General features: G+C 43.7%; 1 protein-coding gene across 1 annotated transcript in view; it reads left to right on the forward strand.

Moving 5' to 3' along the window:
- The window catches only part of LOC140515696 (vascular endothelial growth factor receptor kdr-like), a 193,888-nt gene extending 186,776 nt beyond the window's left edge, over positions 1-7,112 (forward strand). Inside the window, exon 30 of the mRNA XM_072626531.1 lies at positions 6,708-7,112. Within this exon, the coding sequence (XP_072482632.1) occupies positions 6,708-6,921 (214 nt within the window). The 3' untranslated portion in view covers positions 6,922-7,112. The remainder of the gene's footprint in view (positions 1-6,707) is intronic.
- Positions 7,113-26,213: the final 19,101 nt, after the last annotated feature.

A 26,213-nucleotide genomic window follows, 5' to 3' on the forward strand; every position in this document is an offset into this window, starting at 1 on the left:
CTGCTCCTGCTCTGAGATGACTAGAGAGGAACATGCCCAGTGTGTGTCAGAAGGGGCATTTGAAGTCAGGTCTTTCTGCCCCTGAAGTCTACTCCATCACTAGCTCATGCAGGAGCTTGGGCCAGGCTACTCCCTCTTCCAGGGAAATGAGTGTCATTCTTCATGCCCCATCCTGAAATTTGCAGCAGTGCTCCTCATTATAGCCCTGTCAGCAGGTGGGGGATGCTTCCTTCTGGCTCCTCTTCTCAGCCTCCATGATAAAGCCACGGTCCTCCAAGGACCCAGCAAATACCAGTAGGCGTCATAGTCGAGAAATAGTTCATTCTGAATTGATCTAAGGGACCCAACAAGATGCAGAGGTCTTTTGGTGTTTCCCTATAAGAACTGGCTAAGGAACTCAAGGGGCTCAGCCAGCATCTCGCTGGGCAGGGATGGGTTTTGGCCAAGGCACATTCAGTTAAATGAATGTCCTGTGTTAAATGGACTAGGTTCACTGCTAGTGAGCTTCCTATCACTGGCAGTCTTTAAGCAAAGGCAGGCTGACCAACCTGTTGGGGATACTGTGGAAGAGATTTCTGCTTAGGAAACTGAGGCCCAGAGATCATAGTCTAGGACTACTTAGACTAGATGAGAAGCATCACAGTCCAGTATGAAGAGCCCTGAATGTAGACGTTGAAATCCCATCTGTGCCATCTGTGATTCGTGTGATCTGGGCAAATGATCTAGGGCCTAATTTCCTCATATGGAATACGAGGGGGTTGGACTCCGTGACTTTTTATACCCCTTTCAGCTATAAATCTATGATCCCATGACCTCCAAGTCCTTTCCAGCTCAAAATTGGTAATGCCCCCTGGGTATCCAAAGAGATCTTTCATGTTAGATAGAGTGGGTGATGGGGAAGGGAGTACAGCAAGTTTCCCTGCTTCCTCGGGTCAGCAGCTGGACCAAGATTAAACCTTCAGGACTAGCCTCTCCCGCCCCCTCCTCAGTCCTTTATCTTGAGTTCCTTTCCATCTGCAAAATGGGAGGATTGTTCCATTGTGGTTCATCAGCCAATCATTCCCTCCCCGACCTGTGGCCTATAACTCCACATCTACCTCCAATGTATCAGCCCCCAGCCTGGGAAAGCCCCCCAGGCAACTCCACCTCCCTGGAACGTGGCTTTGGAAATCTACCCTTCTCTGCCAGGAGGAGTGAAGACATGTTTAAGCTAGCGCCAAATCGTCCCCTTTGTGGAGAGCATCTCTCTCCTGCATGCAGATTGTCTCCAAGGGAAGAATTGGCAACCCTGAATTTCAATGGCAAGGGAGTGGATAGAGAGGAAAGTAGTGCAACCATGACACCCTCCTTCTGAGAGGCCTATTAACATCATGATAACCATTCATGAAGGCACATGGCCTCCAAAACTCTAGCTTTTTACTGCAAGACAATCTCAAGGAACTTAGTTGGCACTCAGGCTTAGAGAGGCAAGTCCATGAAACTTGGAGTGATTGTTGGGATCAGGGGATTAGGTTCTACTCTCCAGTGCCAATTTGTCTGGCCTCCAAGCTCTGGGCATCGAAGTCCTTCCACAAAGCCCCAGGGATGCCAAAAGCAAGATTGGCTTCGAGGCCATGGGAGGGAGCCATTCTCACATGGAAGCTCTGTATTCTAACATCGACTAAACTGTCTTTCAATGTTCCATGTTTTGAGAATGTAGAATTAAAATTAAAATTTTAATTAAAAATTTCAAATTAATTAATCATTATTATATTAATATAATATATTTATATATAACAAATATATAATAATTAAAATTAATTAAAAAATTTTAATTAAAATAAAAAATAAAATTCTAAGTACCTTACATACAGGATTTTTAAATAAAACTATCTTAATTTCAAGAGAAGAAAGTCTACTTGTAACAGTGCATAGTGAAAGGAATCTCTTTAGTCCCATTTCATTTCTCAGAGTTTGGCTGAGAAACTATGGTCTCTACAATTTGCATGAAGCCTTGGATGGGGAAGGGGGGTGTGGAGGAAAGAAGTGCTGAGAGGAGAAAGGAGAGGGTTGCTAAAGGCATCAGTGGAGGTAGAAAGGGAAATCAAATACTGATCTTAGAGCAAGGAAGCCCTGAGTTCAAGTCTATCCTTTGACACAATCCATTTGGGCAGATCACTCCACTTCTTGTCCTAGACAACTAAGACAGCCTTGGTAAAAGACTAATAAAATTCTATCTGGACCAAAAAGCCTTTTGTCCTGGGGCCTGTGATGTAATCAGCTGGGAGTTCCCAGTGTGCAAAGTCACCCATACTGATCAACACCTTCCTCTCCATGTAACAGCAGTCCCTCAGGAATTCTTAGAAACTGGCCATCTGCCAGAACCTACAGCCACCTACCAGTTCACACAGGGGGTCAAGCCAGACTACCCCCTTTTCCAGTGAAAGTAGGTCAAGCTGTCTTCTGAGCCAGCTTCAACCCCGCCCCCACTTGAATCTGGACCAGAATTCTTAGCAAAACCAGAAGTAGGCTAACTGCCCCCAGCTCCCCTAGTGGCCTTGATCTCTGGTGCCTCGAGGCTGGACCCCTCTGGGGTCCCTACCCTTCTTATCAGAACACAGGGGAGATTGGGTTTCTACTTGGCCAGAGCTTCCCAGAGCACTGACTGGACAACAGAAAGAGAATGAAGGAAAAAAAAAACCAATAAAAAGATGGAATCTGTGTAGTTTCCCCAACTTGAAAATGGAATAAAAATAGATATAGATGCCTTAATCCAAGTTATTCTGCAAAAGAGGCTCCTGAAATACTCATTAAAGGCTAACTGGTCTGTGCTTTTGGCAAGTCTGGCTCTCAATCCTGATGACCCAAAGCCTTGAGTCCGCAGGGCAAATGCAGGCCTTGGCTCCACACTAGGCCTATGTTCTATGTGTGTGTGTGTACCCCAACCTTCCCCAGCCCCCTGCCCCCAACCAGACACCAAGCTTGGCATCTGAGATAAAAGGGGGTAGGTGGCCCCAGTATCATCAGAGAGAATGTCACTTCCACAGTCAGGGCTGTGGCAGTGCTGGGGTTAGGGGCGGGGATAGCAGTGGAGATGGAGGGCCCCCCCGGAATGGGGGGGAGCAGAAGAACCTCTCTCTTCCAGACCCGTGCTGTCCCAGACTTCTTGGGCAGCTGTCCCCACTGTCCTCAGTCGTTACCCACCCCCCAACCTACCCTACATTCCCCTCTTGCCACCAAGCTAACTAGCGAAACTGAGAAAAGAGGAAGCCCCTTCTCTCCCCTTTAATATCCCTCTGCCTTTATTTAACCAGGGCACTCTGCTTTCAGTTACTTCTGCTGTGATTACCTGGTAAATAATGAATCCCACGAAGAGAAGTGCTGGGCAGAAATGCCAAGCCTGTTGGCCCAAGAAAGGCCTTTCTCCCCCCTCTCTCCCATTCCCATATGGAAGTGGCCTAGGTGAAAGTTAGAGTGAACTTGTGTTGCCAGAGTCCTGGAAAAGCTCTTTCTCCACAAAGATTTCACAAGGAGCAATGTGACTATTATTATGATGCCATCCTATAGATCCGAGGCTCCCAAAACCAGGGCTAGAAGAGCCCTCAGAATCCATCAGAGGGGCGAACGGAGAGGGGAAGTCATCTGCCCATTCTCATATAGATAATAAGTGAAGGAGGCAAGATTTGCACTCTGGTCCTATCGCTTCCTCCCAGTGCTTTGCCTGGGCTCTGCTTCTACAGTTTTGGGGCTATCCCTGATTTGCTGTGAGGGGCCCAGGTCTAGATTCTGATAGTGCCTCTTCATACCTGTGTGATCGGTGGGAGGGAGGCAGTCATTTGAGTGACCCTGGACACTAATACCCACAGAAACTTAAGCCTTGGGACCTATACCTTTCTGCCTGATTCCCTTTATCCATTTTGAAGGGGGCTTTGACGCTAAATCCAACCTTAATCTGAAATGAGTCCCTTGTAGATGAAAGGAAGGAAATAAATAAGTACTTACTAAGCACCTAATATGTGCCAGGCAAAGCACTTTATAATTATCATCTCATTTGATCCTCACAACAATCCTGGGAGGTAGGTGCTACTGTGATCCCCATTTTACAGATAAGGAAACTGAGGAAGACAAAGATGAAGTGATTTGCCCAGGGTCACACAACTAGTAAGTGTCTGAGGCTGGATTTGAACCCAGGTCTTCCTGACTCCTGACTTCCTGACAAAGCTGACCTCGATTGGGTTAGATAGGAGTTCTTGGCTAAAATCAGTTGGACCTGCCAGCCTTCCTATAATGAGGTCACATCACAAACAACCGGACATGAGATGTGCCAGCCTACACCAGTGCGGCCAAGCTCAAAGAGGCAAGGCCTGCAAACTATGTATTGACTTAGAAAACTACATATTAACATTATCTGGATTGGATTGGATTGGAATTTGTTTTCCCAGTGCCATTTTAAGTTGGTGGGCTGCAAGTTTGACACCTCTGGTCATTCTGGAAACCTGACTGTTCAGTAAAGACAGTGTTGGCAGATTAGCTGTGCTCAGATCCAGGTTAAATGCTGGGGGGCAGGGCATACATCAAGTGGTTGGAATGTATGCTAGCTGGGGAAATGTATTATTTATGGGGAGGGGGAGGGAAGTCAAGGGGAAAAGCACAAACACTGGATTAGGAGTCAGGGGACCTGGGTTCAAATCTCACCTTTATTCTTGCTGACCTATGTGACCTTGGAAAAGTTCCTTCCCCTACTCTGAGCTTCAGTTTCCTCTTCTGTAAAAAGGGAGGGTGGAGGAGAGAGTATTGAATGATCTCAAAGGCTCCTTCCAGCTTTGAGATTGTATGATTCTGAGCATGCCCAATGGATGGGATGGGGAAAGCAGTGGAGATGCTGATGCCAAACCCAGCTTCAAGCAGATATGAAATGTCACCCTTTCAAAAGCCCCAAATGACTTACGTAAGGGATAGCCTACTTTCTAGCTAACAGCTTAGTAGGCCTGTGGCCAAGCCAGGTTGTAGAGTAAGACAAGAGAAAGTGGCAAGGCCGTCCTCCCTTACCTGAGCAGACTGATCCCTAGCACAGTGCTTTCATCCTCTGTCCCAGCCAGGAACCACACAGGGCAAATCCAGGCTCCCTGGAGCCCCGCTGATGACCTTAGTGGATCCAGTCAGTAAGATGCCACACCATAGAACATCTGTGGGGTCTACTTCCAAGGGCGGGCACAGTAACAGGAGGTCAAGTTCAGGGGATGTCACTGCTGGAAGGGCCCATAGGGACCACTGGATCCAACTACTGTATCTCACACAAGAGGAAACTGAGGCACTGAATTCAAATGTTTCAGTCCCAGATTTGCTGTAGGTGGGGATATCAGGAAGAGGAAGGACTCAATCTCCACTTGCTGGCAGATGCCTGAAACGTTACCATCAGACCGTCATGTCTTTAAGCTTTGTTCCCTCTCAGAATGCCAACCCTTTGGGGTTGGGGGAGTGCTAGTGCCAGCTCATACAGGCTTCCTATATGTGAGCATTAATCCTCAGAAATCAGCAAGCACCATCGATCAGGACTTGATGGATTGTTCTGATGATTATCTAGGTTTAAGAAATGGTGGAGAAAATGTTCATAATGTTAAAAGTGTCAAGTGTACTCTTTTTCTCCCAGAGGGCTGGTTGTTTAACATTTACCAGCACACCCCTGTCTCTACCCCCACCTTCATGCCGTAAGCTTTTCTCAGGCATCAGGAAGCACGAAGCAGGCCAAATAGACACTGCACTTGCAGGAAGTAAGTAAGGGAAAATATTTGCCCCATTTTGAAGAGAAGGAATCAGGTCAGACAGAGATAGGGAGGGACTTGCCCAGGGTCGCAGCTAAAAAAGTACATAATCAGGATTCCAAACAAGGCCTTCTTGGCTCCAAATGGCTCACTCTAGTGTACCCCACCTGCCTTTCAAGATGATGACTGGCAAAGTTGGGAGAGACCAGGCCTAGAGAATTCTTACCTATAGTATCTAAGGCAGGGGTGGGGAACCTGGGGCCTCGAGCCACATGTGGCCCTCTAGATTCTCAAGTGCGGCCCTTTGACTAAATCCAGACTTTGCAGAATAAATCCCCTTAATGAAAGGATTTGTTCTGTAAAACTTGGTCTCAGTCAAAAGGCTGAACTCAAGGATCTAGAGAGTCACATATGGCCTTGAGACCCCAGGTTCCCCATGTCTGATCTAAGCCTAGGGCAGGTAGGTGGTGCTGCAGTGGATAGAACACCTGGTCTGGAGTCCAGAAGACTTGAATTCAAATCCTGCCTCAGACACTTATTAACTGTGTGATCCTGGACAAGTCACTTTACCCTATTTGCCTCAGTTTCCCCATCTGTAAAATGAGCTGGAGAAGGAAATGCCAAACTAAGCCAAATAGGATTGTGGAGAATTGGACATGACTGCACAATAACAATGCATTTTGAGGATCTCCTTGGGACACAAACTATCATGGGAGGTGGGGGGCTAGGATTCCTTTGTAAATTACCCCAGTTATTTATAGCTGGACCCAGTGGTGAACATCCTCAGCTAAGATGGAAGCCCACCACCAGGAATAGCTTTGTCCATTTAGCCCTCCAGGGCCCCCTCATGTGGATGGGGTTTTGGTGTTCATGACTGTGCCCTACCTTCATCCTCACATCTCATCCCAAGATAAGAAATGCAATGCCTCCCATTCTGTATTCAAGCACTTTCTGTTCTTTCACCAGCCTGAGAGCAGCCAGCAGAAGCAAGGAGTCCGTGCTGCTGTCTGAGGAAAAGGAGGCTCTGAAGCCCCAGCCACCAGTCCAACTGGACGAGGATGACCCTCTGGCCTACTCCCTGGAGGACTCCATCCTCCTGCCCCTGGATCCAGCCCTCGAGTGTCACAGCCCACCCCCCGACTACAATTCTGTGGTCCACTACTCTGACTCACTAGTGTAACTTCCTCCAACTAGCTCCTTCTCACCTCAATTACAGCATCCCCCAGCACTCCCTTTCACCCTGCACCCCCTCTCACCCTGCCCCCCATGAGTGCCTTTCACAGCTGTACTATCCCAGGGGCTAGCTGTACAAAAAGGGAATAGGGAGGGGGGAATCTTAATAGTAAAGTCTCTGCTCTCTCTTTGGCAATATTACTGCCTAGATTGTACATCAAACCAGACTCCACATAGGCAGGCTGCTTCTTTTACAGTTTTTGACTACTGCCTCTCCAACCCATCCATTATACAAGGCCCCCATGCCTCTGCACCTCCATCCCCCCACCCCCTGCCATAACCATTAAACAGCCATACACCCACACCCATGCCAGGTCACCATAAGACTTCACCACCCAGCAGATATCACAATGTAAGGCCAACCCACCATAGCAGGGCTCCAGGTCCCCCAGTCAGAATGCCTAAGGCCTTGAAGGTCTTTCTTAGTCCCCAACATCAAGGAAGAAGACCCATCAATGAAGAATTCATCTGTAGAGGCTTGAACAGAGAAGGTCAAAGCTTCTCCTAAGCTCCCAAGCCCTCCACTGGCTTCCTCATGCTGCTGGTGATCTTCATCAGGTTCAGTGGGCCCTGTTCATGCCTTTCCATCCAGTATCCACTCCATAGGCCCTACCAGGTGATGGATGACCTGTGTGCCATTCTCCAGCTGTATTTAGCACTTTGTTCCCAGAATTCCCTTTGGGTCCTCCAGGAGTTCCTGATTACGTGCTTCAGATCTTTGTAATGGCATTCAACCAGGCTCTGTGTGTGTGTGTGTGTATGTGTGTAAACATATGCCCACATATGGATTTGCCAAGGAGAGGGCAATCCATGAGCCCACCCTTCTGCTTCCTCCAGTGTTGGCCAGGTTCGTTAGGAGAGGACTCCACAGAAATGAGATTTCTGGAAACTTCTCCTTGAGAGTAGGTTGTTCTTCAGACTTAATGTGACAGTCTAGGGCAAGATGTGAGGCCAAAGGCAGCCTTGGGCCCAAGTGCATTGAATTCAACAAACATCTTCCCAGCACAAAATCTTGCTTTATAATGCTGGTCAGTGAGAGGATGATCACATTCAAAGCTGACTAGTCTAAGCCTCTCCTTTTACACATGAGAACAGAGGCAGACAGGGGAAGTGACTCACCCCAAGTCATACAGCTAGTAAGTGACAAAGCTAAGATTTGAACCCAATTCCACCAATTCCAGATCCAGTGCTTTAAACTCCACCACTTGATGAGAGGTGGTGAAGGGCAAGGAGAAAGAAGGTTCTAGAAAACCCCTTGCATCCATATATGAGAGCTAAAGAAGCAAAGGGAAGTTTTAGCCCCTCTGGATCCTCACCATTTTGAAATATTAAACTGGAATCACCTGAGGCTTGTTGCCTGACCAGTAATTGACAGTGATGCCTCTTCCATTGATCATAAGCTAGACTTCCCAAAGGACCAAGAGCACCTAGACATGGAAGAGCCTGGTAGGAGCCTAGTGTAGGGATCAGGCCGATGGCTGTCTAGCTGTTTCTTGGGCATTTCTGTTCCCCCATCTTCCAGCATCTCACCATAACCCAACAATTATACTTAGATCTCTCTCTCTCTTTTCTCCCTCTCTCCTCTTTCTTTCTCTCTCTCCTCTCTCTCTTTCCCTCTCTATCTCTCTGTCATTTCTTCCATCTCTTTCCTTCCTTACATCCTTCTCTTCCATTCTCACTATCTCTGTCACTCTCTCCCACTCCATTCAACTCAATGTCCCACTCTGTTTTTCTTTTGTCTCCTTCTCCCTTCTGTTCTCCTCTCTCTCCCTCCCTTTCTCTCTCTCTCTCTCTCTCTCTCTCTCTCTCTCTCTCTCTCTCTCTCTCTCTCTCTCTCTCTCTCTCTCCTTCCCCCCCCTTGGGCAGTTCTCCTCGTGTGAATGACATGAGTCCATTTTAGAGCCCAAATAACCAAAGACCACATGGAAGGAGTAGACAAAGCTACCCTTAGGAGGAGTTCATGAGTAAGACACAAATTAGTCTGTCCTTCCATCCATGCTGGATGAAACCAGGGCAAGAGATTAGCCAAGTGGCCACTACTCTGTGTAGTTCTGCCCAATAAGGTTTTTTTTCCCATGTCTCTATTTCCTCCTGTCAAAAGGAGCTTCCCCCATGACCTCCAAGGGCCAAGAGTAGTTCTTGGACAGCCCCAACACAGAAACAGGGAACCTAGCACCTTCAAACTCCATGTACCTCTCTGGGTTAGCTTTGAGGAAATGAAAAAGAGGAGGGGGTGGAAAAGTAATGAAAGTGTTAAAAGAAAAAAGAATCCACCCCATAGTAGCCAGCCTTCTCAGAACTGGCTCCTTGGGAGAGCTGGCAGAGTCAAGTCTGTTTCCTTCAGGAATTCAGACTGAGGCTAAAGGTAGACTTCCTGTGTGTTCTCTCCTGGAGATGGGGTGGGGAGGGTGGAGAAGATCCCATTCCTTAGATAGAGAGGTCTAGCAAATCCTAAAGGCATTCAACCCTCTCTGGCCAAGAACTTGAGCCCCTTCATTGGCCAAAAAAGTCCAAAACTCATGAAACCCCAAGAGGTCTCCCGCAACGAGAGGCTTTGATAACATGATTTGAGTGAGGGAAAAGGCTCTGAAAAACTAGGGAACAAAGTGTCTCAAGCCTTCACCCCAATGTCCACCCCACCATATCTAGGGCTCATTACTGGTATGTGATGTGGCCACAACTGTGAGCTGAGTCATTCATGACTCTAACTGCTGGCTTGGCCCCAAGACCAGGCCCCAAGGTGGTTGCTGCCCTTCTCCTCCCCTATATCCCTAGATCTAGGGGCCAGCTCCCCACCCCCAGCTCTGACCTCCAAACCCTAGCGAACCTTGCTCCCCCTCCCCCTAGTTTGGCTCTCTTCCTCACAAATACCTAAGCAGACCCTTGGCCCTTCCCAAGGTTCTGCTGAGTCAGTCTTCTCAGACATATCCTTCCCAAGGAGCATTGGTCTGACGCTTCTATTATACTAATATTTTTCTGTTTATTTTTAATTTAAATGATTACTCTAGCCTTTCAACAATGTATGTAGTTGAATGTAAGAGTCCACGTAGCTATGTGCACACAGGTCCACCATGCCTCTATACCCCGTTGGTGGGAGTTGGAAGTGTCAGCCAGGTCCTAAGGCCTCCCCTCCAAAGTTGGGCTCCCTGATGCTGGAAGGGACCTTTGAGCCCTGATTTACAACACTCTGCTTGGGAAGCCCAAAGGGGAGAAGAGGCAGAGGAGGACAGTGACCTCAGGCTGCTACTGATTGCCAGTAGGAGAAGAGAAAGTTTGGAAGGGATGGAGCAGCAAATGGCAAAGAAATCTAAACACTAAGGCTTCTCAGGGATTCCTGTCTGATTCGAGGGGGTGGCATCTGCTAACCTATCCCTCTTTTAATATCCACATTGGGTGGAAAGACAAGACCTTTCAGGTGCCAAGGGCTTTAGAATCTCAGACTTACCAGGAGGCCTCAAGACACAGTTGTTGAAAATCAGCTTTCCCAGCTGCTGCCCTCCCCCCACCCCTACAGTGTGAGGTTGGAGGATGGATGGTGGTTTCTCAGGGAACCATTTTGCCAGCCCTCCTCCTCCACCCAGGGGCCACCCAGCCCAAGAGCTCCCTCTGTGGAGGCTGTTGTTTGCAGAGGGCCTGCTTTGGATGGCTGGCCAGTGCCCTTCTCCTCTTTGCTCCTTCCAGCTCTGAAAACACCCTCCTCCCACACTGGCAATATTTAGCCATGCTCAAAGCAGCTGGTACCAGGAGCAGTGCCACCTTGTATATCAAGCTAAGTAAGCTCTCTGGATTCTGTCCCCCATCCCACAGCCTGAGCAGCAGCTTTGCCTTCCCAGCCCCCCAGACAAAGGGGGGGGGGCGGTCTTTGCTTCTCTCCCCTCCTTGCCTCTGATCTTCCCCGTTGGTAGCCTGGCAGTCTGTTTCCAATATTTCAAAAGGCTATGCTGTTTGTACCAGCCTGGGCTCACTGCCCCTCTCCCACTGGCTGCTGTGGGAGGCCTGGGGATCTCTTGTAGCCCCAGCCAAGGCCTCCCATATCCCCACCGGACAGATGGCCTGAGGCCCTCACCTCACCCCAGTGTTCCATCACCCCTCCCTCCAATCAAAAATTACATATTCAAGCTAACATTAGTCTAGCTTCTCCTCTCCCCCTCCCCCAGTGCCAGGCAAGCAGCCCATCATTTTCTGCGGCAACCTTACCCTGCTGGTGGCTCCACTCCCAGAGTCCCAGAAAAAGAAGAAAAAAGCCTCACTGACATCACCTCCTCCCCAACCAAGACATTGATGTAAACTCTGACTGACTTGGGGGGCACTTTAATCCAAAAGATCAAAGACTTTCAAGGGGCCTTAGAAACCATCTAGGCCACCCCTTCCATTTTTACAGAGGAAGAAACTGACCCAGAAAGAGAAAGTAGCTTACTTCAAGTCACCAAGCTAATAAGTAATCGAGCTGGAATTTGAACCCAGATGCTTTAGCTTGAAATCCAGGACTGGTTTCACTATCCCATGACTCCAAGGGGTCAGCTTCAGGAGAGGGGCAACAACTGGAAGGGGGTTAGGGATCCTCTTGTTACAACGTTCACCTTTTAACCCCTGTCTTGAGATTCCAAAGCTCACTGTAAGAGGCCTCAGCTGTGTTGGGTTGGGGGAGGAAAAAGGAGGGGACACCATGGCTGAGGAAGTGGAGATCCCCCAGAGTTCTGGGAAAGAAGGCGCCTCCTCTATTGCTCCTTCTACCCACCTTGTCCCAAGTATTACTGCTATCATACCAGCTCCAGCTTCCTGCAGGCAGCCAGAGACCAGTGGGTGCTGCCCAGCTCAGGCTTCGAGTGGCTGTCAGCTCCTGTCAAGACTTCCACCTGTCTGACCTGCTCTAGAGTCCCCTGACTTGGGGTAAAAGAAACCACTTTTCCCTGCCTCCCTCCCCACCCCCTCACGCCCTCCATATCCCAGCCCTGGATGCCACAGATCTCCCTGAAATATGCTTTCCTTTAAGCTCCCTAAAGAACACATGCTCTGGAGAAAATCCCCAGCCCAATTCCTCTGAACCATATAGTGTAAATGATACTGTACCCTACTAACCAGAATTAAAGCTTCTCTATTTATGCTTCCCCTGGTTCCAATCTCTCACCTGTCATTGTGCGCCAGCGTTCATAAGATGGAGGGAAGGGGTAACTCCTAAGAAATTGCCTGATGAGGCATGAGGGGACTCGCTGGACCAATCAGATGAAAGCAGAACAAGTCCAGGGATAAATGGACCTGGCCTGGGTTCTGAAAGTAGACCACAGAATGTCAAAGTCAGAAGAGACTTTGGAAACTGAACAAGAGAATTGGAAGGAACCTTGGAAATAATCTACTCCCTCCCTGATTTAGCAGGGGAAAAAAAGCCCAGATCACCCAGAAAGCTAGTGGCAGAATGAATGTGTAGAGTCCAAGGGTGAGGAACCTTTAGCCTTGAGGCCCCATGTCTAGGTCCTTTGGTGCAGCCCTTTGACTGAGACCAAGTTTTACAGAACAAATCTTTTTATTAAGAGGATTTATTCTGTGAAGTTTGGAATCAGTCAAAGGGTGGTGCTTGAGAACCTAGACACATAGCTTTGAGGCCATGGGTTCCCCACCCCTAATCTAGTCCAACCCCCTGATTTGACAGAAGAGGAAACTGAGGGCCAGGGAGGGGAAGGAACTTGTTCAAGGTCATACAGGTAGTAAGTGGGGGATGGGGCAATCCAAGGTAATACAGGTGTGACTCTAGTCTGCTCCCATTAGCTTCCCAAGCTCCTGCTCATCAACATGACAGCCACAAAAAGAAAAAAAAGCCAGCCAGGGACAGTAAAGGCATGACTGGCTAAATGTGATGGGGCCAGATACATGAGCAGATGTTCAACAGCTGAGAGGAAACCAGGAGAGGCCCCCATTTCATCCAGCCTCTCAGTGTGTGTATAGCCCAGAGGGTTCTAAAGACTTGCCCCTAAAAAACAGATCAGAGATCAAAACCCAAGGTGCCTGCGTCCAAATCCAGTGGTCTTTCCTGTAGACTGCTCAACTGGTTGATTAAAGATGAGTCATCCTGGGGTGGTCCCTTTAAAAGATCAGGGGCACACATTCAGTGTTGAAGAAAAAAGTATTAATATTTATACCCTCTTTTGTAGGTACAAATTGGGCAAATACAATTTCTATCAATTTCTCTTTAATCTAGATTCAAGCATCATTTGCCTTGAGAAAGAATATCCAAGCCATAGCTCTCCCTACAAGACATTTTGAAGTCATGTTTTTAGGATTCTTGAAAAAGAAAATGTTCCTAAAGTGAAGTTTGTAATTTTTATCCAGCCCAGGGGAAGGTGGAAGTGATCACTATGATTCGTTAATCCAAAACTTGATGCTAGAAAATCACTACCCCAAAGCACTCAGTGTCTCTAGGATCTCTCCCCTCTGACTCTTCCCTACCTTCCCCACCCACTTAGCTCCTCCTCACCCCGATTCCTCCTTCATTTAGGTAGCTCATTAACCCTAATATGTTTTCAGAACCTGGGGAAGAGTGATGCTTTTAATTAGGCTTCTAAGGCTGGTTAACACCTTTAATCCATTTTCTGAGACCTTAGGGATGGAGGAAACAAACATTTATGAAGCTTCTATTACGTGTAAGCACCTTCTGATTTCATATTCACTCATTTGATCCTCACAACAACCCTGGGAGGCAAGTTCTCATTTTGCCTTACCCTCTTGATACACTTTCCTGAAAGAAAGGGGTTAGGTTGAAAAGACGGGAAAGGATTCTAGTGGAGGGTGGTTGCCTGAAAAGTTTGATAAAACTTTTCATCTTCTGGGTCAGACCAGAAAGAGCTTTAGGTTAGAGGAAGATTGGTTTTTCCATATTTTCATTTGGACTAAAAAGGAGGCTTGAGTATATTCCTCAGGAGGTTCTATAGGCTGGAGGGGAGAGGCTAGGTAGGGAGAGTATCAACCCTGAAGACCCCTATCTGCCAGGGAAGCAAGATACTAGACCAAGTCAGGGATCGCAGCTCTGATCTAGAGGCCTTGACAAAAGGCCTTACCAACAGCAAGCAAAGTAGAATCTTTTACTGGTTTATGGATTGAGTTTTAGCCAATTAGACATGTAAGTGGGCTCTAACCAATCAGATATGTGCATGTGGGCTCTAACCAATCAGATACATACATGTGGGGTCTAGCCAATCAGATGCTGAGTAGAGCTGGTATTGAGAAAGCAAACAGTGAAGAGAGCCAGCCTTGAAGGGGTGAGCCAGAATTGAGAAGAAGAGAGCTGAGAGGAGACCTTTGAAAGTGGAGAGAAGACCTCTAAGAGCAGAGAGGAGATCTTTGATGGCAGAGACTTGCTGAAGAAGCCTCCTAACTTAGAGCAAGAATAGAGCTGTAGGGGAGAAACCTAGCCATGGAAAGGAGGCTTAGTTTAACCCCTTTTGAGAGCTGTTAAAGTGAACTGAGCTGTTATCACAGAGCCTCTGGACTTTGGAGATGAATTGAGATGATGGTGCTTGTGGTATGTGTCAGTATTGCTATTAAACTGTTGAGCTTTGTTTACTCAGAGGCAGAAGTTGCTGGCAGGAGCTGGGAGAGCTTGGAGTGGAGCAGTCCCCATGAGCTGAGACATGGAATGGGAGCTAAGAGCTGTCTACGTTCGAATCCACGTGAGAGTCAGCCCACAGAGAAAGAGTCATGGGACTTGGAAGTCAACCTCGAGTTAAGATGACAAAAGAACTTTAATTGGACACTTGCTATTGATTAAGGAGATTGTTCTTCCTGTGACCCAGGGGTGGATGGTGTGGTATTTTCTGCTACCACTTAAGGATGTATTGTGCTAGGGAAGACCCTAGCCTAGGACCCCCTGATGTGTAAACAAATATTTTGGGAAATGCTACTGAATGCAACGATATATGTTATGTGCCATATGACATACTAAGTGTTATGATATATATATGTATATAGAATGATACATTTTGCTAAAGGATGTTGCTGTGAATGTTATGCTTTACTTTATCGAACAATGTTTACTTTATTACTGAATGGAAAGTTCATTATACTATGGGATTAGATGCTTGAAATCATTCAAAGCAGCAATTCTCAGGTGTGCTGCTGTGATTGGCAATACAATGGCCCAGCTAGTGGGGATGAGGAAAAGCATAGCTTGCTTTGGGTCTGCCATGGGTCTGCCAATTTGGCCCTGTTTACCTCGTGCCAGAGTTCAAAGACTTAGAGCCAGCTCCAAACATTCTTCTTCATCTTAAGAGGCAGAACTAGACACAGGCCTCAGAGCAGGTACTGGCTGGGTACCAGTGACCCCTCCAGCTGTGTTCCTCTGTACAGAGAAGAGCCTCCCCAGCACAAAGCCTCTGAGACCAGAGCACCTTCTAACAAGGTTGCCTTGGGAATGGAAGCAGTTGAGAGAGTCCCCATCTCAAGTTTGGGTCAGAAGAAGCAGCAGTGGCCTCTGGGCTTGAATCCAGGCCCAAGTGAGAAGAGGCCAGACTCCCAGGTCCCATGGGACTTGATTATCCAAAAGTAGAGGAGATGCTCAGGACAACCTCCTAGTCACTAAAGAAGGGCCTGGCTTGGGAAGATAAAAAGTGTGTTCAAGAAGAGATAGAGATAACATTGAACTTTGTCCAGAAGGTCCCAGTCAAGGTGAAACACTGAGGAGAAGCATATCTGGAGATGCCTTCTGTGCCCTTTGTTTTCTTTCTAACTCTAGTAATGCCGCGTTCTCTCCACTAAGAGAGGTATTCACCCTTATCCCATAATTCAATTCCACAAGGATTTATTAAGCACCTACTATGCTTAATACTACTGATGGAGGGATAGGGGACAGCTCAGTGACACTGCAGTAGATAGAGTGCTGGACCTGGAGTCAGGAAGACTACTCTTCCTGCCTTCAAACCCGTTTCAAACTCTTCCTAGCTGTGTGACCCTGGGCAAGTCACTGTATCCTGTTAACCTCAGTTTCCTCATCTGTAAAACTCATTTTTGAGTTTTGGGGTCAAGGAGAGTTGGACATGACTGCAACAACCAAACAACATGGGCTAGACACTGTACTTGGTACTAGGGACATAAAGTGGAAATGATATGCCCTCACATAGGGCATCCTAGTAGGATGAGATGTGGGGAAAGATACAGCATATACTTATCTAAGGATCCATTTCCATTTCAGTTCAATTGAATAATCATTATTAAATGCATGCTTCTTATATGACAGTTATTGTGCTAATTGCCAGGGATACAGACAAAAAGGAAAGCACTCCCTGCCCTTGAGGAGTTCATGTTCTGCTGCGGAGATGGGGAATGACGTGTGTTATTGTAGTTCAGTTGTTTTCAGTTGTGTCTGACTGTCCATGACCCCATTTGAGGTTTTCTTGGCAGAGATCTAGAGTGGTTTGCCATCTTCTCCAGATGAAGAAGCTGAGGCAAACAGTGCCTAGGATCACACAGCTAAGAAGTGTCTGAGGCTAGATTTGAACTCGGATCTTCCTGACTCCAGGCCCTGCACTCTATCCACTGCAGAGCCACTTAGCTCCCTTAATAGCAGGTGTATAGAGAATTTAATATAACATGTGTATGCTGGGGGGAAGGGTGTAGGGAGGCAGTGCAGGTCTGATAGTGAAAGGTCATGTGTTGACAGTCAAAGGCATAGAGACCACAGAGGTATGGGATTGACATGGAAAAGGCATGAGGGAGCAGAGAATAATGTCCAGAAAAGGCTTTGACTGAGGATGTCAGATCCAAAGTATAGGCAGAATACTATGCTTATCGCTGTAGTATTGGCAATACTCAGAACCAGTGGGATTCTGAGCAAGAATTGGAAAGGGGATTCGGGACATGTCTTCAACACTGGAGTAGAATGGGTCCTACCTGATGGTCATGAATCAAATTCAGTGGAGTTCCGGGGCTAGGCTGGATGATGCTTGTTTGAGAGCCATTATGCAAATGTCCATATATGTATATATGAAATCCCAGGATCACTTGGGGGGTGGTGGTCAGGGAGATGACTTACAATTTCATCGTGTTGGGAACTTCTGAGGAGGAAACCCCTCTATCTTTTTCCACATATCCTATTATGGTGACTGAAAAGAAACACTCGGAAGACCAAGAGGAGGCAATATTCACTTCAAAAGAAGGTAATCACTTTAAAATAAAAATGTATAAATCAAACAAAAAAAAAATTCCTTTACACTCAAATAGTCAATGAAGCCATAAGCTGTTAAGCTGAAGATAGGCTTGTTAGTACTTCACTACAGAAAGTTTCTACTATGTTTGTTCCATGTGCCTTCTGGCTCCAAGAAAGAAAAATGGCAGCCCCTTGACCCTCATAGTGCAGAAAGCTCACCAGGATAGAGGAATAGTGAATGAGACACTCAGAAAACATGGACAACTTGAGTTGGGTTTCTGGATGTAGTCAATTATTTTATAGTGGAAAGAGTATAGGATTGGAGTCAGAAAGCCTAGGTTCAAATCCTTGCTCTGCTACTTACCACCTGTGTGACCTTGGGCAAAGGCACTTGACCTCTCTGGGGTCCTTGTTCCCCCCCCTTGTAAAATGAAGAGGTTAATGTGGATGCCTCTGACGTCCCTTCTAGCTCACAGTCTTAGATCCTATGAGTGACCTCAAGCAAATTCCTTCCCCTCCCTGAGTCTCAGTCCCCTTGTCTGTAAAATGAGGGGTTTGCCCTGGATGGCAGCTCTGTCTGTGGCCCTCTTCTCTCCATCTTGGTTAGGAGCTGGGCCTTGCTGCTTCTACAATTCACATGCATAGACCTGGCTTCTAATGCTTGCAACATTTTTTAAAAGCATTTCTGTATATTCAATTTCAACTAATTTTTAATTTAAAGGGATGTAGGCCTAGGAGACTCCCCATTGCATTCCTCTCCCCCAGCACTTTGTGCCTTGTGCTTCTCCAGGGAAACAAAGTCCGGGTTGGGCCCCTACTTACCCCTATGGTGGGGAAAATGGCATTTCTGGTCTCCTGGACAAATGTCCATCTCTTTTTCATTGTTTCTGTTTGTTTGTTTTTAACTAGAAAATAACAACAAAAGAAATCTCATTCACTTTATTTTCTTTTTAAAAAATGTATTATTTTTAAGACTCTTTTTTTAAAATTTTGAGTTCCAAACCTCTAGCCTCTCCCCAACCCATTGAGAAGGCAAGAAATATGATATCAATGCTAAGTCGGCTCATTTACTTTAAAAGAAGATAAATTCATTTTCAAATAAAAATATCAACAAACAAAAAATCAGCTAAGGCAAAAGATGTCAAACACATTACCTGCAGATCTCATGCAGCTCACCACATTCCTGAGTGCCTTTTAAACCAGATTAAAATGTAATTGGAAAATTTTGTTATTAAATTATTTTATTTGTTTTCACTATTCTACAATCACTTCCATATATCTTGGAATTTTTCCCCCCTTCCTTCCCCTTCTTCCTCGCTCCCTCCTCACTCTCTCCCTGAGACAGCATACAATTTTATATACGTTCTACACATGCATTTCTATTAAAAACATTTTCATCTTAGTCATGTTGGATAGAAGAATTAAAATGAATAGGAAAAATCATAAAACAAAACAAAACATAATACAAAAGAAAATGGTCTGCTTCATTCTGCAATCAAATTCCATAATTATTTCTCTGGATGTAGAAGGCATTTTTCCTCAAGAATACATTGGAAATTTTTTGAGTCCTGATATTGCAATGAAGTACTAAGTCTACCAGAAAAATTCCTCACGCACTGTGCTCATTGCTGTGTATAGAGTTCTCCTGGTTCTGCTCCTTTCTTCACTCAGCATCAGTTCATATAAGTCTTTCCAGGTCTCTCTGAAGTCTTCCTGCTCATCATTTCTTATAACACAATAGTATTCCATTATGTTTGTATACCACAACTTATTCAGCCATTCCCCAGTTGGTGGGCATCCCCTTGATTTCCAGTTTTTGGACACCAAAAGGAGAGCTGCTATAAATATTTTTGTACATTTTTATGAATTCTTGGGGACACAGTCCTAGAAGCGAAATTGCTGGGTCAGAGGGTATGCACATTCCTGTAGCCCTTTGGGCATAGTTCCAAATTGGTCTCCAGAATGGTTGGATCAGGTCACAGCTCCACCAACAATGAATTAGTGTTCCAGCTCTCCCACATCTTCTCCAACATTTCTCATCTTTCTGTTCTGTCATGTTTGCCAATCTAATAGGTGTGATGTGGTACCTCAGAGTTGTTTTGATTTACATCTCTCTAATCAATAGTGATTTAGAGCATTTTTTCATATGACTATAGATAGCTTCAGTTTCTTTCTCTGAAAACTGCCTGTTCATATCCTTTGACCATTTATCAATTGGGGAATGACTTGTATTCTTGTACATTTGACTCAGTTTTCTATATATTTTAGAAATGAGGCCTTTATCACAGACACTAGTTGCAAAAATTCTTTCCCAGTTTTCTGTTTCCCTCCTAATCTTATTTGCATTGGGTTTGGTTGTACAAAAACTTTCAGTTTAATGTAATCAATATTATCCATTTTGTACTTCTTGTTTAGTCAAAAATTCTTCCCTTCTCCATAAATCTGATAAATGCACTATTCCTTGCTCCACTAATTTGTTTATAGTATCAGTCTTTATACCTAGATCATGTACCCATTTGGACTTTATTTTTTTATATTATTTTTTAATTATTTTTTGATATTTTTTTCTAGCTCTACAAAATGCTTATCTGATAGTCTGATTTGTGTGGCACTGAATAAGTAAATTAATTTAGGTAGAATTGTTATTTTTATTATATTGGCTCAACCCACCCATGAGCAACTGATGTTTTCCACTTACTTAGATCTGACTTTATTTGTGCAAAAAGTGTTTTGTACTTGTGTTCATAGGGTCCCTGGATTTGTTTTGGCAAGTAGACTCTCAAATATTTTATACTGTCTACCTTAGCTTTAAATGGAATTTCTCTTTCCATATCTTTGCTGTTGGGCTTTGTTAGTAATATATAGAAATGCAGAAGATTTGTGTGGGTTTATTTTGTAACCTGCAACTTTGCCAAAATTGTTTATTGTTTCAAGTAGTTTTTTACTTGATTCTCTGGGATTCTGTAAGTATATCATCATATCATCTGCCAAGAGTGATAACTTAGTTTCTTCTTTGCCTATTCTAATTCCTTCAATTTCTTTCTCTTCTCCTATTGCTACAGCTAACATTTCTAGTACCATATTGAATAATAGTGGTGATAATGGACATCCTTACTTCACCCCTGATTAATTGAAAAATTTTTAACGAAATAAAAATATGACAACAAAAAAAAATTAAAACAAATAAAATGAACAAAAAACTCAAAATAAATAAAAGATAAATAATGTTGCATTTTAAAACTAAGTTAATGTGTGACCTGCAGGGATCCTTATTATGGTTTAGTGGCTCCCATTTCTCTTTGAGCTTAACTCACTTTTGAGAGTCCCTTGGACAGCAAGGAGATTAAATCAGACCATACTTAAAAGAAATTAATTCAGGCTATTGACTAGAAGGTCAAATACTGAAGCAGAAGGTTCAATATTTTGGCCACATAATGAGAAGCTGGGACAATTTGGTAAAGACCCTAATGCTGAGAAAGATTGAAGGCAAAAGGAAAAGAGGATGGCACAGGATTATGCAGATAGAATGTCATACAAACAAGGAACATGAGCTTGGACAAACTTTGGGAGGCAGTGGAGGATAGACAGGCCTGGTGTGCTGTAGTCCTTGGAGTTATGAAGAATTTGAACACGACCCAACAACACTGGACTGAGGCATCCTTGAAACACAGTCCCATGCAGATGGGCCTTCAAACCTCCACAGATCTTTCAAACATCTAAAAAAAAGAATCACAGAATGTTGAAGCAGATGAGACTTTAGAGATCAGTTGATCCAATTCCTTCATTTTGCTGATAAGAAAAGAAATAGACCCAGAGAAAGGGAAAGGACTAACCCAAGTCAGGCTAGGCTCATATTGGAAACCAATGCCCTCTGGCTCCCAATCCTGTACATTTTCTGCTGTAGCCCATTGCCTCTACGAACCTCAGTTTCCTGACGTGTCAATATTTGGATTCTTGTGAGGACATCACTAGTACAAGTGAGAATAAAGAGAGTCAAAACACATTAGCCACCCCAGATCTGGGTCAAGTTTAAGGAGAGTTCAGTCCCCTAACTCAAAGGTGGCCTTTGGTCTATATATCTACAATGGTCAAAAGCTAAAGTCCTTGGAAACATTTAGGCAGAGGCCTGCCAGGGCAGAGAGCCTTCTGACCTGCCCCCACTCACAGCACACTCTGTGAAATAGGACCTAGCAACTGGCCAGGATTATTTTCAAAGATCTTCCCAAGTAATTTGGTCCCCTGCCCCTGTCTCAGCCTCCCAGCTGACTCCCCCCCCCCCCAAACTGCCTGAGCCCAGCTGCTCTCTGGCAGGGATTCCCCAGCCTTCAGGCCAGCTGAGAGACAGAACTAAAGAGGATTAAGATAAAAAGTTGTGTGTGGGTGGAGGTGGGTAGAAGAGGGGAATGTGACTCCCCAAGTAAATATGATACTCCAGATGTGGAAGCTAGGCCTCTCTTTGGACAGCCCAAGATCACATTCAGATTTTTGGCTTCGGTTAACTCATCTTGAGCTTGGAGTCTACTAATACCCCCAGATCTTTGTCAGAAAAACTATCATCTAGCCATGCCTCCTTCATCTTGTGCTACTGAAATCTCATCCCAACTTTTTTCAGAAATATTTTTTTTCTTTTTTTTGTAAGGTAAGCAAGGTTTATTTACTTATTTACAGAAATTAATTTGTTTTAAGTTCTTTACAATCACTTCCATATATCTTAGATTTTTTTCCCCTCCCTATCCCTCCCTCCCTGAGACAGCATGCAATCTTATATAGTTCTACACATACATTTACATTAAATACATTTTCACCTTATTCATGTTGCACAGAAGAATTAAAATGAATGGGAGAAACCATGAAAAAAACAAAACAAAACATAACATGATAGAAAATCGTCTGCTTCATTCTGCGATCAAATTCCATAGTTCTTTCTCTGGATGTGGAGGCCTTTTGCATTAAAAGTCCATTGGGAATTTTTTTAGGTCCTTGCATTCCTGTGAAGGACTAAGTCTACCAGAAAAATTCCTTGTACACTGGGGTTGTTGCTGTGTAAAAAGTTCTCCTGGTTCTGCTCCTTTCACTCAGCATCAGTTCATATAAATCCTTCCAGGCTTCTCTGAAGTCTTCCTGTTTCATTTCTTAAAGCCCAATAGTATTCCATTACATTCATATACCACAACTTGTTCAGCCCCTTCCGCAATTGATGGGCATCCCCTAGATTTCCGGTTCTTGACCACCACAAAGAGAGCTGCTATAAATATTTTTGTACATGTGGGACCCTTTCTCATTTTTATGATCTCTTTGGGATACAGACCTAGTAGTGGTATTGCTGGGTCAAAGGGCATGCATGGTTTTATAGCCCTTTGGACATAGGGGAATTTTTATTTTTTTTATTCTCTTCTCCCTCCATTGGGACAAAGAAAAAGACAAATGAAGCCTTTGCAATAAATATGCACAGTTAAATAAAACACTTTTTTTCTTATAGCTGATTAAAACTTAGATTTTGTCTTTGGAAAACTGCCTGTTTGTATCTTTTATCAATTAATTTATCAAATAGAGAATTGTTCTTGGCTCTTGGTGAATAGAAGTGGGATGTGAAGTCAGGAAGTTTGAACTCCACCTCACACATTTACTACATGCATGACACTGAGCAAGTCACTTCAAAGCTCTGTGCCTCAGTTTCCTCAACTGTAAAATGGCATTAATATTAACAGCACCTACATTTTGGTGTTGCTGAGAGAATCAAATGAGGTAACATGTTAGGTGCTTTGTAAACCTTAACATGTTATATGTCTTGAATATTACACCTTTATCCTAGAAAGTAGCTGCAAAAATTTCCCCCTTGTTAACTGTTTCCCTTCTAATTTTAACTGTCTTAGTTTTGTTTGTGTAAAACCTTTTTAATTTAATATTTTCAAAGTTGTTCATTTTATTTTCTGTGATCCTCTCTGTACCTTATTTGACCATGAACTCTACCCCATCTATTGGTTCAAAAGGTAATTCGTGTAAGTTTTGTTTTAATGATAGGGTATTTTAAATATAAGTCATGTGTCCACTTAGAGTATATCTTGATGTATACTGTGAGGTGTTGGTCTAAGTCCAGGACTGGGGAGCCTGCAGCCTTGAGGTCACATGTGACCTTCTGGGTCCTTGGGTATGGCCTTTTGGCTGAATTCAAGTTTTACAGAACAAACAGTATTATTCAGGGGATTTGTTCTGTGAAATTTGGTTTCAGTCAAAGGGACTTGAGGACTTAGAGGGGCACATGTGCCCTCAAGGCTGCAGCTTCCCCACCCTTGTATCTAAACTTATTTTGTTCCAAACTGCAGTCCAGTTTTCCCATCAGTTTTTGTTGAATCCTGGCCCTCTACAAGTAGCTGGGGTCTTTGGGTTAGTGGAACTCTAGACTACTATGCTCATTTGTTTCTGTATGTTTAATCGGTTCTACTGGTCAACTATTTTTTAACCAGTACCAAACTGTATTGATGATTACTTCTCTGTAGCATAGCTTGAGATCTGCGACTGCAAGGGTTTCTTCCTTTTCTCTTTTTTTTCATTATTTCCCTAGAGATTCTTGATTTTTTTTGTTCCTCCTATTTTTCTAAAACTCTATAATGTGATCCTTTTATAATTTGATTTGTGTGTCACTGTAAATTAATTTAAGCAGCACTGTCATTGTTACTCTATTAGCTTGGCCTACCCATACACAATTTACATCTCTGAATAATTTAGATCTGTCTTTATTTATGTAAATAGGGTTTTCTAGTTGCACCGTATAGTTACTGTATGTATCTTGGTAGTAGAGTCTCAAGTATTTGATATATTGTGTAGTTATCTTAGAAAATTGATTGATTTTTAGTTTTCAACATTCACTTCCATAAGATTTTGTGTTTTAAAATTTTTCCCCCTTCTTCTCCTTTCCAAGATGGCATGCAGTCTGACATAGACTATACATATACATTCATATTCAACATATTTTCACTTTCGCAGTCATTTTGAATGTAATTTCTTGTACGTGGATTCATTTTATATCCTGCAGCTTTGCTGAAGTTATTGTTTTCTAAGGAACCCATCATATCATCTACAAGAAGTGATCCTTTGGTTTTTCCTTTACCAGTACTTATTCTCTCAATTTCTTTTTCTTGTCTCATTGCTATAGCTAGAAAGCACTATATAAAATAATAGTGATGATAATGAACATCCTTGCTTTACCCTTGATTGCCCTACTGTATATACTATATCTCCTATTACCCACAATGCTGGTTCCTGATTTTAGGTAGATACTACTGACCACACGTAGGAAAGGTCCATTTATATATTTTTTCAGTGTTTTTAAAAGAAATAGGTATGGTTGAGTTGAATGTATTTCTTTTTTTAGATAAATTTTATTTTCCCCTCATTATATGGCAAGACAATTTTTAGCATTCAGTTTTACAAGATTTTGAGTTCCAAATTTTTCTCCCTCCCTCCTTCCCCTCCCCTCTTCCTAAAATGGTAGATAATTTATTTTTATTTTTTAACATGTATATTCAGTAGGTTATTTGATATGTTATACATGTGCTATCATGTAATACATATTTCCATATTACTCACAATTATAAAAAAAGAAACAGATCAAAAGGAAAAAAACACAAGAAAGAATAAAGAAAAATATATGCTTTGATCTGCATTCAGTGTGCATCAGTTCTTTACCTGAATGTGGATAGCATTTTCCTTCTTGAGTCCTTTATACCTGTCTTGGATCATTGTGTGACTGAGGAGAACTGAGTCATTCATAGTTGATCATCACACAATGTTGCTAATACTATAGACAGTGTTTTTCTGGTTCTGTTCATTTTACTTTGCATCAGTTTGTGCAAATCTTTCCAGGTTTTTTTGAAATCTACCTGTTCATCATTTCTTTTTGCACAATAGTATTCCATTATATTCGTATACCACAGCTTGTTCACCATCCCCCAATTGATGAGCATCCCCTCAATTTCCAATATTTTGCCACCACAAAATAGCTGCTACAAATACTTTTGTACATGTGGGTTCTTTCCCCCTTTTTATGATCTCTTTGGGATACAGAACTAGTAGTAGTATTGCTGGGTCAAAGAGTATGACAGTTTTGTAACCCTTTGGGCATACTTCCAAATTGGTCTCCAAAGTGGTTGGGTCAGTTCACAACTCCACCAATAATGTATTAGTGTCCCAGTGTACCCACATGTTCTCCAATGTTTGTCATTTTCCTTTTTTGTCATATTAGTCAATCTGAGAAGTGTGAGGTGGTACCTCAGAGTTGTTTCAATGTATTTTAATCTGCATTTTTCTAATCAAAAGTTAATTAGAGCACTCCTTTGGCCACTTATCAGTTGGGGAATGACTTGTATCCTTATAAATTTGACTCAGTTCTCTATATATTTGAGAAATGAGGTCTTTATCAGAGACACTGACTGTAAAGATTGTTTCCTAAATTTCTACTTTCCTTCTAATCTTGGTTGCACTGGTTCTGTTTGTGAAAAAGCTTTTTAATTTAATATAATCAAAATTATCTGTTTTACATTTCATAATGCTATCTCTCTTGTTTATTCATGAACCTGTAACTCACTTAACTTCTTAAAAATCTGGATGCTATACCACTTGTTGCATATATGTATAATATTGATTTTCCTTCATTGTCTATGGCACCTTTTAATAAGATGTAGTTTCCTTCTTTATCTCTTTAAATTAGGTCTATTTTTGCTTTTGTTTTGTCTGAGATCAGGACTGTTACCCCTGCTTTTTTTTTTGCTTCAGCTGAAGCGTAATACATTCTTCTTCAGCCCCTTACCTTTATCTTGTGTGTCTCTCTCTGCTTCAAGTATGTTTCTTATAAATAACCTATTGTAGGATTGTGGTTTTTGATCCACTCTGCTATCTGCATGCATTTAATGGGAGAGTTCACCCATTCGTATTCACAGTTATGATTACTGTGTATTTCGTTCCATCCTATTTTTCCTCCTGTTTGTCCACTCTCTCTTTTCACCCTTTCCTTCTTTGATGGTGTTTTGCTCCAGTGTATCCCCTCCCCTGGGCGGCCCTTTCTTCTGTCAGTCCCTCCCCTGCTTTATTTAATCTCCCCCCTTCCTACT

The sequence above is a fragment of the Notamacropus eugenii genome, chromosome X (assembly GCF_028372415.1).
Source record: "Notamacropus eugenii isolate mMacEug1 chromosome X, mMacEug1.pri_v2, whole genome shotgun sequence".
In the NCBI taxonomy this organism is placed as follows: Eukaryota; Metazoa; Chordata; class Mammalia; order Diprotodontia; family Macropodidae; genus Notamacropus; species Notamacropus eugenii.